This window comes from Liolophura sinensis, chromosome 2 (genome assembly GCF_032854445.1).
Source record: "Liolophura sinensis isolate JHLJ2023 chromosome 2, CUHK_Ljap_v2, whole genome shotgun sequence".
NCBI classification, from domain to species: Eukaryota; Metazoa; Mollusca; class Polyplacophora; order Chitonida; family Chitonidae; genus Liolophura; species Liolophura sinensis.
In genome coordinates this window covers 289121-305274 of record NC_088296.1, presented here as the reverse complement: position 1 = coordinate 305274, position 16154 = coordinate 289121, and the positions used below count along the sequence as shown (strand labels likewise).

General features: G+C 40.0%; 1 protein-coding gene across 1 annotated transcript; it reads left to right on the top strand.

Annotated features, from left to right (window-relative positions):
• Positions 1 to 5676: 5676 nt before the first annotated feature.
• LOC135462969 (uncharacterized) lies at positions 5677 to 11172 on the top strand. The gene is made up of 5 exons (XM_064740291.1): positions 5677 to 5721; positions 5984 to 6214; positions 6708 to 6730; positions 6988 to 7175; positions 10877 to 11172. The coding sequence occupies exons 1-5, from the start codon at positions 5677 to 5679 to the stop codon at positions 11170 to 11172; spliced, it is 783 nt and encodes a 260-aa protein (XP_064596361.1).
• Positions 11173 to 16154: the final 4982 nt, after the last annotated feature.

The window sequence follows — 16154 nt, the reverse complement described above, 5'->3', positions numbered from 1 at the left end:
CGCTGACACACTAACCACCTCGGCCCCGAGATATTATAAAAACTTCAGTCCAGAGATGCCTTGACTGAGTATACAGTCAGATGCAGACGTAGATTTATTGATAAGTTAGTTAATTCTTTCACAGATATTGTTTTAGGTTTACCGTAACCAATCATCGGCAAGTCAGTGATATTTGAGTGTCAACACATGTTGATACTCTCCACTCTGGCGAATGAAGTTTTCAGGACACTGTTCGCGGAAGAGATAAGGTGACGTGCTTTTTGAATTGTTTCTTTTGAGGTAATGACCTGTTTCTCTTTTATAAAGAGAAGACAGTCGATAGAGGAGATCATATGCGCTTCGTGGCAATTTTAACGTTTTATTGTCTTAATACAGGCAAAGCATATTAGGTTTGTACAGATCTACTTTGGCGGTGTAGAGATCGACTGAGGAAAAGAGGGGTTATCAAATGGCGATAAGTATCATCGTCTTTTATATGTTGCGTATCGCTTGACATCTACACACCCTTGTGATTTTAGTTCGGAGCATATCTGCTCCAACCGGTTAGCCAAACTGGGCCAACCCGATCTTCAGTCTCTAAAGAAGAGCCGAAGTGAAGTGTTGGGCTTGAAAATCTCGCAAGACCGTTCTCTTCAAGTAAGGGTTGCAAACCCAGGGCAAACAGGTAGGCTTATTCCTCTATGGTCCCTCACACAAATATAGGAGATGTGAGTGTATATTTCACCGATGCCTCACGGTAGAGCTCTAGGTTAGGCGCTTTTTACGACAAGCTTGCCAAGACGACTGAGGTCGTATTCTTTTCGGCCTGGAGACCCCACGAAGGTAATGCCGCTTGAATCAAGTGGGCAACTATTGTAGCTATTGCCTATCCTCATTATACTTGTTTGAGAAAATCCATCTGACATTTCTCAACTATACTTCCAATGTATTCTGTTTGAACCTAAACGGGATAACAAATATAAATGATTTGAACCCATTTGCTGAAGTAATTTTGTGGGAAACTGATTGTTCGTTGAAATGTGACATTCACGGATGGGCCTTAAGTTAATGGCAATTTGTGGAAACCATTCTTGAGATGTCACAGAGTATAAATGTGCGCAAACATACTGAGGGATTTACCTCCCCTGTACAGATCAGGTGCATTTCTCAGAACTAAGTATTTTCTATTCCAATCTGTTCAGTTTCACCAAGTTGTGGAGCCAGGTGGGATTTGTGTCGACAGGTAAGCTCTGTGAGACGATTATATGTAGTTTGGATGGAAACGATCTGTCAGGTTAAGGAGTTGTCTTTACTTGATCGTGTCACCCACTGTCAGACACAGTTTAATTGGTCTGCTCAAGTGGGCAACTATTGTAGCTATTGCCTATTCTCATTCAGTCAGACACAGTTTAATTGGTCTGCTCGTCCTCAAATCGACACAGCGTAGATATACAAATGGGACGCTTTCTTTTATAGATTTTAACATCAGCCATGTCAGCCTGCGTGTGAGCCTAGAACCGTCGATATTTGCGTATCAAGGAAAACGACTGATTTTTGTTCAGTTTTATACTGTTTGACTGTGTCGATCTTCTAACAAGGCAATATTACGTTATTAATTTGAGGTCGTAAAACTTTAACCTTGAAAAGCATATTGCAGTTGTGCTGAAGGTCGATTACTGGCGGTGACGTGCTGCCTATGGCACACATAGCGCGGATATCATGCGTGTATGGATCGCTGTTCATTTACTTACAACGTGTAAATATTAAAAAAAAAATGTGACAGTAAAAAAAAAGTCATGTTATACGTGTATAAGCGTTCATCTAATCCCTGTACGCCAGTCCGTCTGTTGTGTGATAGCCTATATCAGTTGCTCATAGGGGCTTCAGTGGCCGAGATTATTAGCACACGAGCACGGAGCAATTTCGAAGAAGCCTACCGCCCAAGTCCAGTCCATGCTAGCTTCCTCTCCAGCCGTATGTGGGAAAGTCTGCAAGCATCATGCGGATGGTCCTGGGCTTCCACCGGGCCCCGGTTTCCTCCCACTATAATGCTGGCGGCCGTCGTATAAGTGAAATATTCTTGAGTGTGGCGTAAAACACTAACCAAATAAGTAAATAATATTGTTAAAGTAAACTGTTATGACCGTTGATCTGTGAGCCATCCGATCAGTTGCAGTTAAAGCCGTACTATGTAAATAACGGCCATTGCATCGGCCATAATTTTAAAGATTATGTGCACATTCTTGAGTTGTTGAGGGAACTGTGCTACAATTGTGGAGATGTCATGTAGTATAAATGTGTACAAGCATACTGAGGGATTTAACTCCCCTGCTCGGATGACCTATTTCTCGGAACCAAGTAGTTTCTGTTTCAATCTGCGCAGTTTTATCAAGTAGTGAAACACGGTGGGAATAGTGTCGACAGGTAAGTCTTGTAAGATGGGGTAGGCCTATTGTTATATCTAGATATTTCTCTCAGGTGAGGGAGTTGTCTTTACTTAATCGTGTGAACGGCTCTCATACAGAATGTAAATGGTCTGCTTATCCTCACGAAGTCGACGTACGATTAATGGTGTGTTTCTCTGTATAGACTCTACTCTCGATCTGTGTGTGAAACTCTGACACTGTCTATAAACAGTTGGAATATTTTCTTCTCAAGAAAAACGACTCATTGAATTGGGGTCAAGTTCATACTGTCTAATTATATCGATCTTCTCACTATATATACAGGGAGATAGTACGTTATTAATGTATTTTTCTGAAGCTTTGACCTTGAGAAGCATTATGTAGGGTTTTGCTGAAGGTCGTTGCTTGCCACTGACGTGTTGTCTGGGGTTGGGCCTACATACATGTAGATAACCAGAGCAACCGACATGTATGGAACGCTGTGTGTTTACTTACAACGTTCGCCTTTCTGCTCCAAATATAAAAATTGTAACAGTAAAAAAATCATGGTTAGGATGTACATGTTCTCATATCCCAAGCTGAAGAGTAAGAAATGCCATTTTCGAAGGCTTTGGTATGACGCGACTCAGGTCTAAGGTCTCCCGACTTGGAGGGGGGCTCAAACCTAAGGTATGCACTGAACTTTGTGGCTCAGTCGGTTAGCGCGCTAGCGCAGCTCAATGACCCAGTATCCTCTCACCAATGCGGTTGCTGTGAGTTCAAGTCCAGCTCATGCCGGCTTCTCCCCGGCCGAATGTGGGAAAGTCTGGATGCAACCTGCGGATGGTGGTGAGTTTCCTCTCACTATATTGCTGCTCGCCGTCGTATAAGTGAAATATTCTTGAGCACGGCGTAAAACACCAGTCAAATAAATAAACATATCTCCAATCCAGGCTTTGAGTTGATACGGTGCTATGAGAGGCTGTCCCTGTTATAGCGCTTTATCTAATCGGTCATGTACTTCATACGTTGGAACGAAGTCAACATTTTACGGTTTAATCGTTTTAATTGATTAGCAGGTGTATTGTACTCTTTACTTCTGTGCTTTCTGACAATAACATAAAAAACCACTGGGAGCTGGAATACAAAATTTGACCTTGGTTTATAACTGTTTTAATATAAGTAAGAAATGCTTGTGTCACTATTAGTAATGCCGTGTTTATTATATCTGTTATATATTGTATAAACTTCTGCAGATAGAGATATTCCAGAGGTTTGGCCCAATTATCATACAGTATATAGGGTCAAGTTACCATCATAGACACTGTATTCAACAGGCTTGGCTAGACAATATACATTTAAATAGCGATAATCTCGTTTTTGCACACAGACTTGCTAATTATGGATTGGAGCTATATATCTATCGAATATCACTATAAAACACCTCTGCCCAAATTCGCCTGACCAGATTTTTGCCAAAAAGCGCAATATAAGGAAGAATGGCCAAATTTCTAACTGAACAGAATGGATTCTTTCTCAGGAAAGCGAGGTTTACTCTCCTCGTGCATGTATAGACACTTCAATGCTTCTTAAACGAGAATTGGAGAATAGCGATAAAAATTACTGTACTCAGTGTGTTGTGGGAACACGGGAACAGATGGAGTTTGTGTGCTGTCTTGAACGTTAATGATTTTGTAAATAGGAACATTCTTATAGGTGCCCGTCTGAGCGATTTGCCGTTTTTGTTGCAGGAAAAAAAACTAATAATGGCCGAAAGTATGCAAGAGCGGGATGATGTTCTCATCTGTTCGATATGCGTGGAAACATTCCGGAAACCAGTAATGCTACCCTGTCAGCACAGTTTTTGTAGGGAATGCATTGATTCGTACGCTGACAAGTTCAAACATGTACAGACAGACGAGAGCTCCGACAGCACTGGATATGAGGAGGTTCATCAGCTGATAGCGTGCCCTGTGTGTCGGGCACCGACCAGTCTGGGGAGAGAAGGTGTGGCTGGTCTACCTCCTAACTTTCATCTAGCAGAAATTGTGGAGAGGTTCTCATCTGGTGTAAAGGTTGAGGATGACATCGCATATTGTTCTCTGTGTGAGGAAGGTAATCACGTCAAAGCTGTCAAGTTTTGTAACAAGTGTGGTGTGTTCTACTGTGAGGAATGTCTTGTTATTTGTCACCCAATGAGGGGTCCTCTGAAACGTCACCAACTGATTTCGCCCCTGGAGTACCTCTCTCAGGAAACCTCACAGGGCCAAGTCAGTAGGGACCACCAATCAACCCAGCAGCCGTCATGCCCCAGACACGGTCGGTCATTCGACTTGTACTGTGAACCGTGTCGAATGGTGATCTGTGTGGGGTGTGTGGTTGAGCATCAGGGACACGCTATGCGGGATATACCATCAGCAGCTGAGAATGACAAGGTAATGTGAAAAAGATATTCGTATATCAGCCATCAACCGAAATGGAGTCAATACTCGTGTGGTCATTTCCCAAAACGACTATTAACACAAACCACGAAAAACTAAGAAATTGTGTAAGTTCAAAATTACTTTGGAATCATGCAAAGAAAAGTGATAAACAGTTTTCAATGATGTTAGAAAGAAACAAGGAATGTTCTGGTCGCATAACTTAAATCACTATCTAAATCGTGTACCATGTTAGTATATAAGTCGATAATCAAAATAAATATGGCATGATTTGGAACTGTTTACTGACCTAAAATTTATGATGTGTAGTGAAGAATGGGACATTTTGTCCTGTACAGTAGTGAGTCTTTTGAAAGGCGGATTTTTTAATGTAGCGTTTTTTTTCCATTACAGCCAGCTGTTTTGAGCAGGACTAATGAACTGGAGAAAGTCTTAGGCGAAACTAAGGAATCACTGTCAGGAGTTCTGAGGCTGCACAGTAAGATACAGGTTGGTATTTTCCATGACACCTGTTCAGTCTCATGTTGTTGTGGCTCATTTTGACTATGTAGAATATTGCTATTAAAGCTGATTCTGTCACATATTATATATGTAGATTACAATTAAAGAGTTAAACCCGAATATTGACGACTTTTTATCAGAACTTAAACAGGGGAATACACGGACTGATGCGGTGATTTATTTATGTGAACGACGAGTCTATTTACTTATTTCTGGCTTGTCTGATCAGACTATGGTATCATTATTATGACTTTCTTCTCAGTGACACACACGCGATATGCCCACCTCAGACAACTCCATTTGATATATCATCTCTGATCATGCGCTGTTATAATAATATCTATAATATATACACGTCACCATTTGATCTGATGGGGCGACAACGTTCGTGTTTGAACCAGCCCCAGGTGTCTGAGGTTGGAAGCAACTAAGGCTTCACCATGCTCGGAGCATCAGTTTTGATGGCACGACCCTTTTAGAAGTTGACCGACGTACCTTTGGGGTTTTGAGTAGACACTTACATGTACATCACTGGATTAAAGGGAAATCCCCTCCACCCCGGAGACACATTGTTATGTGGCGCGTATAGTTCACCCTTTTACACATACATATATAACTTCTTGAACACACAGTTCTAAAGGTGTGGATGAGGTAATAAACGAATTTTCTGTTTGGCAGGAAAACCAGGAGCTTCACACTGAGGAGGTAGAAAAGGCTTATTGTGCAGCCTTGGAAGCTTTACAAGCCTGGAGGCGGCACTCCTTAGATGGCATAAGAACCCGCTATTCACAGTGGAGTGTGGAGTGTAGTGCTATACTCAAACATTTACAGCTACAGGCCCAGGAAATGGAGACGATGGTACAGGCTTCCAATGATTTATTAGCATCAATGGACGTGGAGTTTTTGCAGGTAAGTCAAGCATATAAGTCACAATCTCTAACATTAGTTCAGTTGCCTCTACTACAGACGTTACCTAAGACCCAAACCACCCTTAGGAACTGTGATCAGGTATTCAAATCCACCTCATGCTTCCAGATCTGCTAAAGTTTTAGATCCTGAGTTCAACAGCCTTATTATGCTCAGTGGCGCCCCTCGGTCCGATTAAAGCAATACAGTAGCAACATGTAATGTCAAAAAGAACATACTGTATGCTGTTTTTTTTTAAATAAAACAAGGTTTGTATGTAAATAGATTTGCAAATAAGGGGGAATTGTATTGTATGAAGCACAATGGAATTTATTAAGCAGAATTGAGAGCTGATGTTGGCTATGTAATAGATCAGGGAATGGTCTAAATGTTGGATATAAAAGCCAAGGGTGCTTGTGTACTGTGTGTCTCTGGAGCGGTATCTGTTTCTTCTTTACGTGATTTTATATGTATGCTCAATTCTGTTTGTTGACAGGGTTCCACGGACTTCACCAAAACGTATGTATAAATGTGTTATACGTCCCCATGTTTGTTATACATGCGCACGTGACTATTGTCAGCAGATGTGTTTCTGTAAGCTATAGTTGTCCAAAACATGACTCAAGTGTGAGATATATCTAATGTTCAATCTTACGTTTGTCCAGACAAATTAGATCTAACCTACTAGGAATAGTACATTATGGCATTCTTATAACTGCGCGGACACAAGATCACTACACGACTGTGCCTCTTTGTTTTCTCTCCTCTTCTGGCAGAACTGATGACCAGCTGAATGGGATAAGATCAGATCTGGAGAAACATGAGGTCAGCAGACAGAAGCTTCTAGCTTCTGTACAACTTGACCAAGTTGTTCCTAGACAGGTGACTGTAAAAGAGACAATGCAAGAACGCCAGGACTTAGAAGCAGCAGTCAGTGGACAAATATCTCCCCTACGTGTTACAAGTAAGTTCTTATGTATAAAAGGCATACAGTAGGGTGTGCTTAGACGACATAAAGGACTGAAGGATTTACATTAGTGTGTGCATCGAAGACACAGACAAAAATGAAGAGGGCGAACGGCTGTGTACCTGCAAAACACACGATAGACTCTGTTAAGAAAACAAAACCGATATGTCCGTGGCGTGCCAAGAAAATGAACAGTATTCCAAGAGAGACGAAAGTGAGAAGAGTTTACAAAAAGTACAGATAGTATAAACCATATACATTAATGTTAGGCAAGAGATAGGGTGGGTAAAAGGATGCTAACTAATGTGTGGTATACAGTAGTGTGTGCCCGGAATATACAAATTATTGTCAGATATACAGTATGGTTTGCCCAGAGGACAGAGGCTAATTTGAGTTATACAGTAGGGTGTGCTTAGAAGACACAGGGTAATGCGAGGTATACAGTAGGATGTGCACAGAAGACACAGACTAATGTGAGTTATACAGTAGGGTGTGCACAGAAGACACAGGCTGATACGAGGTTTACAGTAGCGTGTGCACAGAAGACACAGGCTAATGTGATGTATACGGTAGAGTGTGCACAGAAGACAACAGCTAATGTGAGTTATACAGTAGGATGTGCACAGGAGACACAGACTAATGTGAGGTATACAGTAGGGTGTGCACAGAAGACACAGACTAATGTGAGGTATACAGTAAGGTGTGCACAGAAGACACAGGCTAACGTGAGGTATACAGTAAGGTGTGCACAGAAGACACAGGCTAATGTGAGGTATACAGTAAGGTGTGCACAGAAGACACAGACTAATGTGAGTTATACAGTAGGGTGTGCACAGAAGACAACGGCTAATGTGAGTTATACAGTAGGATGTGCACAGAAGACAACGGCTAATTTGAGGTATACAGTAGGGTGTGCACAGAAGACACAGGCTAATGTGAGGTATACAGTAAGGTGTGCACAGAAGACACAGACTAATGTGAGGTATACAGTAAGGTGTGCACAGAAGACACAGGCTAATGTGAGGTATACAGTAAGGTGTGCACAGAAGACACATACTAATGTGAGTTATACAGTAGGGTGTGCACAGAAGACACAGGCTAATACGAGGTTTACAGTAGCGTGTGCACAGAAGACACAGGCTAATGCGATGTATACGGTAGAGTGTGCACAGAAGACAACGGCTAATGTGAGTTATACAGTAGGATGTGCACAGAAGACAACGGCTAATGTGAGTTATACAGTAGGATGTGCACAGAAGACAAAGGCTAATGTGAGTTATACAGTAGGGTGTGCACAGAAGACACAGACTAATGTGAGGTATACAGTAGGGTGGGCACAGACGACACAGACTAATGTGAGGTACACAGTAGGATGTGCACAGGAGATTCAGATTAATGTACAGTTGGCCCAGAAGTCACAAAAGGAAGAAGGTACATAGCAGAATTATATATCAGCAGCTGCAAAATTAGATCAGAACAGATGGTAGTGAAGCCATCGGTGTCTACCTTGTATTTACAAATCAGCGGGTGTAATGTTAGATTAGGACTGGTGTTTGTGTATTCTGTGGTGTCTGGGTGATGTTTACCCCATGTGTACAAGAGCAGGTGTACACTCTTAGAGCAGGACAGATAACATGTTGCACCCAATTTTTTGTGCTTTACGCCGTACTCAAGAATATTTCACTTAGACGACTTCGGCAAACATTATGGTGGGAGGAAACTGGGCATAGCCCGGTGGAAACCCACGATCATTTGCAGGTTGCTGGAAGACCTTTCCACGAACGGCCGAAGAGGAGGCCAGCATGAGCTGGACTTGAACTCACAGCGTCCGCATTGCATGGTGAGAGCCTTCTGTTTCATTACGCTGCGCTAGCGCGCTAACCAACTGAACCACGGAGTCCCCCTAATTATTACTGAAACGTGTATTCAAGTAAAAATTCGCCATTATTTCCTAGATTCAAATGTAGTCAAACACTTACTTCAAGGGGGAATAAAAAAGAGAAAAAATGCCCTCATATCTGTTTCATTATTAATGTTAAAGGATATAGATTCCATGTATAAGAGTATGAGGTTTACATGCTCTTCCCCCCTAATATAACTTTGTTGTTAATATTTAAATATTTAGGTGTCTTTAAAAAAAATGGCAAATTGAAGAAAATTTAGCTGACTACTTCTGGTGGATTAAATAGTCTTTGGGGGTATTGTGACAGTGAAAGTCACTTGGTAAGTTATGTGTGGCGAGTTACTTCCCTTATTACACAGACAACTTCGGAACTCCACGAATGGCAACAGGCCTACTGCAGCTTGATAGTGAATTGCAGGCAGCGAAATTTGGCGCGAACGAAACCGTGCGGTTCAATTTGGCTAACCGGAAAATCGGTTAGGCCAACTGTCCAACGAGAACGTCCTTAGAGTCAGTGTGCATTAGGTAACTACAGATAAACTGGACTGAACAGCTTTCATAATCACAACGCGGCCAGTATGGCAACGCGTCTAAAAATAGAAACATCGATTTCAGCCACAGCCAGCTGCCTGTGCTGGTCACATGGAAATGTAATCATTCATATATGCTTTACAGGCTTTGAGATAATACTCAAATTATTTATTTTGACTTATCTTTTCACGATCACGCAAATAAATAAAACAAGGTTACCTTTACATGTACATGTAGTTTAACTGCTACTCGAGCCCAAATTAGTCGAGTCTACCGTACAGATTGATGGAACCCTCACGGGACCTCACTGGCTGCGTTCTGATTTAGAGCACAGGCCTGTGACGTCAAGGTCTCTCCCGGCCCTGTAGCGAGTATATATATATATCACTGTGATAAGACTCACACCACGTGCGTTGGAAACTGCGTTAATTATCAGTAATCAGGGATACCAAACTCGCTCCCCAATACCGTAATGACACTTACTGGAAGTACTTAATGTTGGACTGGGCATATTGCAAACATATAAGCCTGTTTAACGGAATTTCACGTAAAAATGTGCCACAGGAGTCAAGTACCAACCAGGCAACACACAACGTTGAAACACCGTGTGAGTGTAAAATTTCTCTTTCTTTTGTTCACCAACCTTACGGTATGAGCTGCTAGATATAGAAAAGAAAAACAAACATAACATTGAGCTGAATACTTTTATTAATGATCCATAATGATGCCTGAAACATAAACCACGTAAACAATTAGCGTAACCGATCGGGTTGATAAACATACGTGGCGTGACCGAATGATCGGTTAGACGAGGCGGAAAAGACGTAACCGATTTCTGGGTTTCGCCGGCAGGCCAAATTTCGCTGCCTGGAATTGAGTGTTCAAATGTGCCATAATTGACAACTAAAACCAATGGCTGGATAGAGGAAGGTATTTTTCTTTTTGTAAGTGATAAGTTTTAAATAAATTAGATCGCTAAAAGCCTGTATTTTAACCCAGTAGACCTACTTACTCTATGTCTATGTCGTACCCGTCATTTAGCCATGGATACAGTTCTTGTCGAAGCTCAACTCTTTCATACTGGCTGAAAATGACAGAGATCTGTGTATAAATTAAATTCGTGTCAGCAATATATGTCATTTTATTCCAAGAGATTGTGTTGAAAATTAAAAATACAGTATGTGTACAGGTATTTAAACCTCAGTCTTACAGCGTGTGTTTATGGTTTGCTGTTGTTTATGCTGCTTCTGTTGTGTTTTTGCAGAGCCGACGCTGAGATTCACAGAGACAGACGACAGGAAGCTGAGAATCACTGACAGCGGCTGTGTGGTAAAGGCTGAGGGCTTGTCCAGGGTGTTGAGGTGGAGGAGAGCTGTGACAGACGGGCGTTACCAGACGGGCAGGTACTACTGGGAGATACACATCACTTGTTCACATGGCTGTAACTGTTATGTAGGAGTGACACAGGAGAGCTGTGGTGTGAGTGAGGAGACAGACCGTGGCCGTAACACCTGGTACATTGAGATGGCGTACCGTGGTGATAAGGTCTGGTGTTGGTGATGAGATCAAACCTGGCTATCAACAGTACAGACCTTACACACGATCTCATCACCTGGGTGTGTACCTGGACTGTGATGACCACACACTGACAGTCCTGGACTGTGACAACAACCAGGTAATGTACACTGCCAGTGATGTTGTCGTCACAGAGCCTCTCGTGCCATGGTTTGGGTTTATCGGGTCTGGATCTGTGTCTGTGTCTGTGTCTGCTCGTCTGGTAACGGGTGACTCTGCAACTCTGCCTCCAGTTCTCTGTGATATGATAAGCACTTCCTGACCATCGGGTAATTATTCATTACATCTTTTCCATCATATTATCATCTGTTGAAGGAGACTGTTTTGTTAGGTTTTTTAAAAAAAACAAAGGCAAACCAGTTTGTGTATTGATGTTTTAGTTAATGTGAGCACTGTGGCTAATTCAGTATGTATAGCTTCTTCTGCAAAGTGGTCAGTGATCTGTCACAAGCTTACATCTTGGTGTAGTTATACACAGTCTGTTTCACTTATCCTGAACATCAGTGTCAGGTTTCTTTCAGACAAAATACATGTAGATAATGACTAGGTAGTTTTATTTTTAGTGATGGTGACTTGTAAATCAGCATAATCAGGAATGTCACTGAGCAAAACGGGTCACAATTTATACATGACAATACATATTGTCAACATGGTACATGTAGTAATTTTTGTTGTGTTATGTAACTTTAATTCCTAAGAAATAAACTAAATGAGAGAAATATGGCTTACCCTTTTAGCTTAGACCGGAGCATTTATTTTCCATAATGATTATGTATTAAATCTTCAACGTGAAAAATATATATACCCTAACTTTCGCATGGTACCTTGCCATACCTCTACATGCAGCTTGTACTTTTGTCTACAATATTCTCAGCTACCACTTTTTTAGCTGTAGTGGTTGAAAGTGGAGTCATAACATTTTCTTACCTTGGTAACCGTCAGTGAGGTGGGTAATAACTCTGGCAGGGGGGAAGTTTTCAGTTCTATCTAAAACAATTAAACCACTGATGTATTTTATTTTGACATGTTAGATGCAAAGTAGCACAGCAGAAATTGATAGTGTATGAATAACTTAAATACCTCTGTGTCAGTTTTATCCAATCAGTCCTCCTTCTTCAGTTCGGAGGCAAGTCTTGGACGCAATTTCCTGAATTGCGCATTTTTAACCTATAAAAAGGACAAGTTTTAAAATTTTTTGTTAGTAATATCTTTATATGAATTTGGCACTATAACCAAAATCTTACATGTCCAATGGCAAAAGTCAAAGTTCAGGGCTGTCTGTAGTAGCCCACCTGTGTTGATACTCTACACGTAAGAGTTTGGGATAGGATGTTTTGTGGAGAATGGGGTTAATATTTCTTTTCTTTCAAAAAGAAGATTTGCAGAAATGAACATTTACCCTGTATTACATTAAAATGCAACAAGTGTTGTCCTTAGATTGTAAAATTTTACCACCTCTACTCAGCTGCGCAGAAGTTATGTAGGAATTAGTAAGCCTATCCCCACTTGTACCTGTAGAAATGAATTACAAAAACTAAACAATTTTTTATTATTATTGTTTCCCAGACAGCACAGTTAATCAAATTTCATCAAACGTGAGAAGCAGATCAACTTTCAGACCTGTTTGAAACACAGCATTAGCATATTTAATGTTGTAAAGTCACTTTGCACATAACAAAATTGAAACACATAATCGTGCATTGTACACTATGTGTCATACAAGTATGTAGGTGTTTCAGAATATGTGATAAAAATAACTTGCTACGTCTAAATATATACACATGGCTGTGACTTGATACAGTCCTGGTCAAATAAATGCAATATTACACTCACCTGTGTAAATAAAATTTGGAAGTACAAGCCTGATAAGTGTAAGGGTGAAATTTTGCATAATTAACAGGGTGGGGATGGGGGTGGTGGGTAGATAGGGTTGGGGTTGTAATGGTTGGGGATAACCCATGGTAAATACCAAAAAGTAGTCCAGTTAAGACACGCACAACTTGACCTTATCACAATAAAGGTGATCAGGCAAAATTGGAATTTTTGATTTTTTTTTTTTTTTTTTTTGATTTTCATTCACTATTTATGTAGTAAATTTGTCAAATTCAACCTCAAAAATATATATCCACTACTAAACTTCCATGTGGTACCATGCCTGCGCATGCAGTTTGCACTTTTCTCTACAACATATCAAAAATCAACCTGGCATTAACGCCATGTTTTGAGCTGTGGTTGCTGGAGGTGAAGTCATGACATCTTCTTACCTTGATAACATTCATGGGGTGGGTAATAACACTGGGCAGAGGGTTTTTAGTTCTATCCAAAACAGATTCTGATATAACTTAACAGGATGCAGTGCAGAAATTTAAAGTGTGTCTTTGTGGCAGTTTTATCCAGTTTTATCAGCGCTTGTTCACACTTCATTTCGGAGGCATAGCTTGGACACAATTGCCCGAATGGCGCATGTATAACCCATAAGGTGTACTGGGAGTATACTTGAGGCACATCCGAGGTGTACCCTTGAGGTAGGACATATCTGATGGTGTGTCTGAGGTATACATGTACTTGGGGTTGTAGGCCAACATGTATGTGAGGTGTATTGAAGGTGAACCTGGGGTACTATGGTTGGTAAAAAGATGATGGCTGAGGTGTGTCTGAGGTATAGGTGGAGGTATAGCTCAGGTATATGTTATTGGCAAGAGGGATGTACCTGAGTGTAACATTTATTACACTGTTTTCACTTTTATTTTGGTGAAAAACAATCTCAAAACCCTAAGCTAATGGCTGTATCAATTATAGATAAATTAAAGTTGTAAATTTGTAAGTGCATGCAGTATTTTGTTTACAGTTTCAGTAATTTTCAGCTGATTTTTGTATGTGCTCACACTTTACAAATTCAGCTCCAAGAAGTATCAGTCAGTGCACATTTGGGTTCCTTTCCCACAGCCTGGAAAAGGACATTCTGATGGGCAGTAATCTTTGAATAATCAAGGAAAAAGCTACATTTATCCATGCTCTTTTGTTGGACAATATTTGCACAATGAATGGCAGGTATGTATTGGGTGAGACAAAGTCTTATATTTATTTTGTAAACCTTTTTTTTTTGGACAAAAAATTGTAATTTTGTAGTCATCATTTTGTTTGAGGTAAAATGCCTGAATCAGATCTCTAATTTTAAAACTTTAAAAAGTTTCTTACCACCATAATGCTGGCAGCTGTCGTATAAGTATGTATGGCCTAAAACACCAGTTAAATAACTCAAATCTTGATATCATTGTTTCCTGTATGTTTAGCATTTTTTTAAATTTGTTTATTGAAGCTTTGCCTTTACTAACAAATTGTCACTACATGTACCTGGCCATAGTTTGAGTAAATACATCAACAGTATTTTGCATTGGAGTATTATAAACATGTCACATGTTCACAATATTAAACATTTTATGATGTTTATCAGCTGTCAGTACACAATATAAACATGTGTTTATTAAAAAAATATATAAAAAAATCTCGTTTTTCTAATATATCCACCTCATTACTAAGTAAATATCTGATGTGTTTACCATAATAACACATCTCTTAGTTGCTTAACATGTTTCTTTCATGAATAAAAACCAATACTTGTTTCAAATCTCTAACAGAAATGTGTTTAAAAACTAAACTCTTTTTTTAGTATGTAAGCAATGTGAGGAAGGATGCTAAGTATTTATATTATCAATTATAAATATTTCCTTTCAAGGAGATTTCCATGTAATTGCTGTGATGTAAGATAATACTCATTACTGCACATTGTATTCACTGCCCAGGTAGATCCATATCATGTAAGTAATACACCGTGTCTGGTGATTACATATGATGACATTGTGATGATTTCGCCCAGTGCAAACCATATGTTTTAACTGTATTGTATACTTTTCATAATACATGTATACACGTTGATTACATATATGCTGTGTGTCAGTTGTTTAAGGATTTTGTTCAGAACATAGATTGTGTTTGACATGGATGTGCATAGTCCGGTGAACTGATAGGTGTAAAGTTGTTCCACTGCTGTTCTTTGGTTTTTGTTTTCAAATTTGATGTAAATAAGCCTGTCCAGAATTTTTCAGTGATAAACCTGATCAATTGTGTTGTACATGTATTAACATTGATTCTCTTTTATTGCATACATGTATAAATAACTACAACATGAGCTATCTCCATCTTGTGTTTAAGCAGCATCACCCAGAGCTGTAGATCTACACGTGCTTAAAGTATATTGACATGTATAATATACACCCTGACATTATTTGCCTGTAAGACACTCACAGCCAACTAGTAATGACACGTATTACTATGTGTGCTCTACAGAATGGGTAGATAGTTCCATTTTAAGTTAACCTCAAAGACCACCAGTCGTCTCCAACTTGATGTGCAGCTCATGTATCCAGACGCTTGATATGTTGCAATGTGTGAGTTTGTCAGTGTGTTTTTGGTTCAAAGTCCCCATACATGTATGTTCAAACCCACAACAATGTGTCCATCTAAAAAAACCCTAACTAAGGTAAATCGACAAGAGACCATATTCCGCCGGTTACGTGTGACTATTTGGCAGCTATCATACTGTTGTCGCTGTTCTGGTTTTACTCTCCATACCGTGCGTCTTTAATTATATTGTACCTGATTTACCTTAAGAAGCGGCGTCATCACTAGTAGGCCCTGATGTAGCTATGGCAACCTATATAATAGATTATGAGGTCATCTATTAGCGCATTGCGCCATTTCATCTGCTTGCTGCTATTTTTATGTCGGTTGTAATTGTATTCGTCTACATGTATGGTTATGTGATACTTTGTCACTTTCTGTCCTTTGTGTTCCAACTTCAGAGATATACGCTAAATAAAAATGAATGGTTATGTATTATATAATTCTCGTTTAAATGGTTGGTTGATTTAGTCTCAGTGAAAGGTAATAAAACACACTTAAAATCA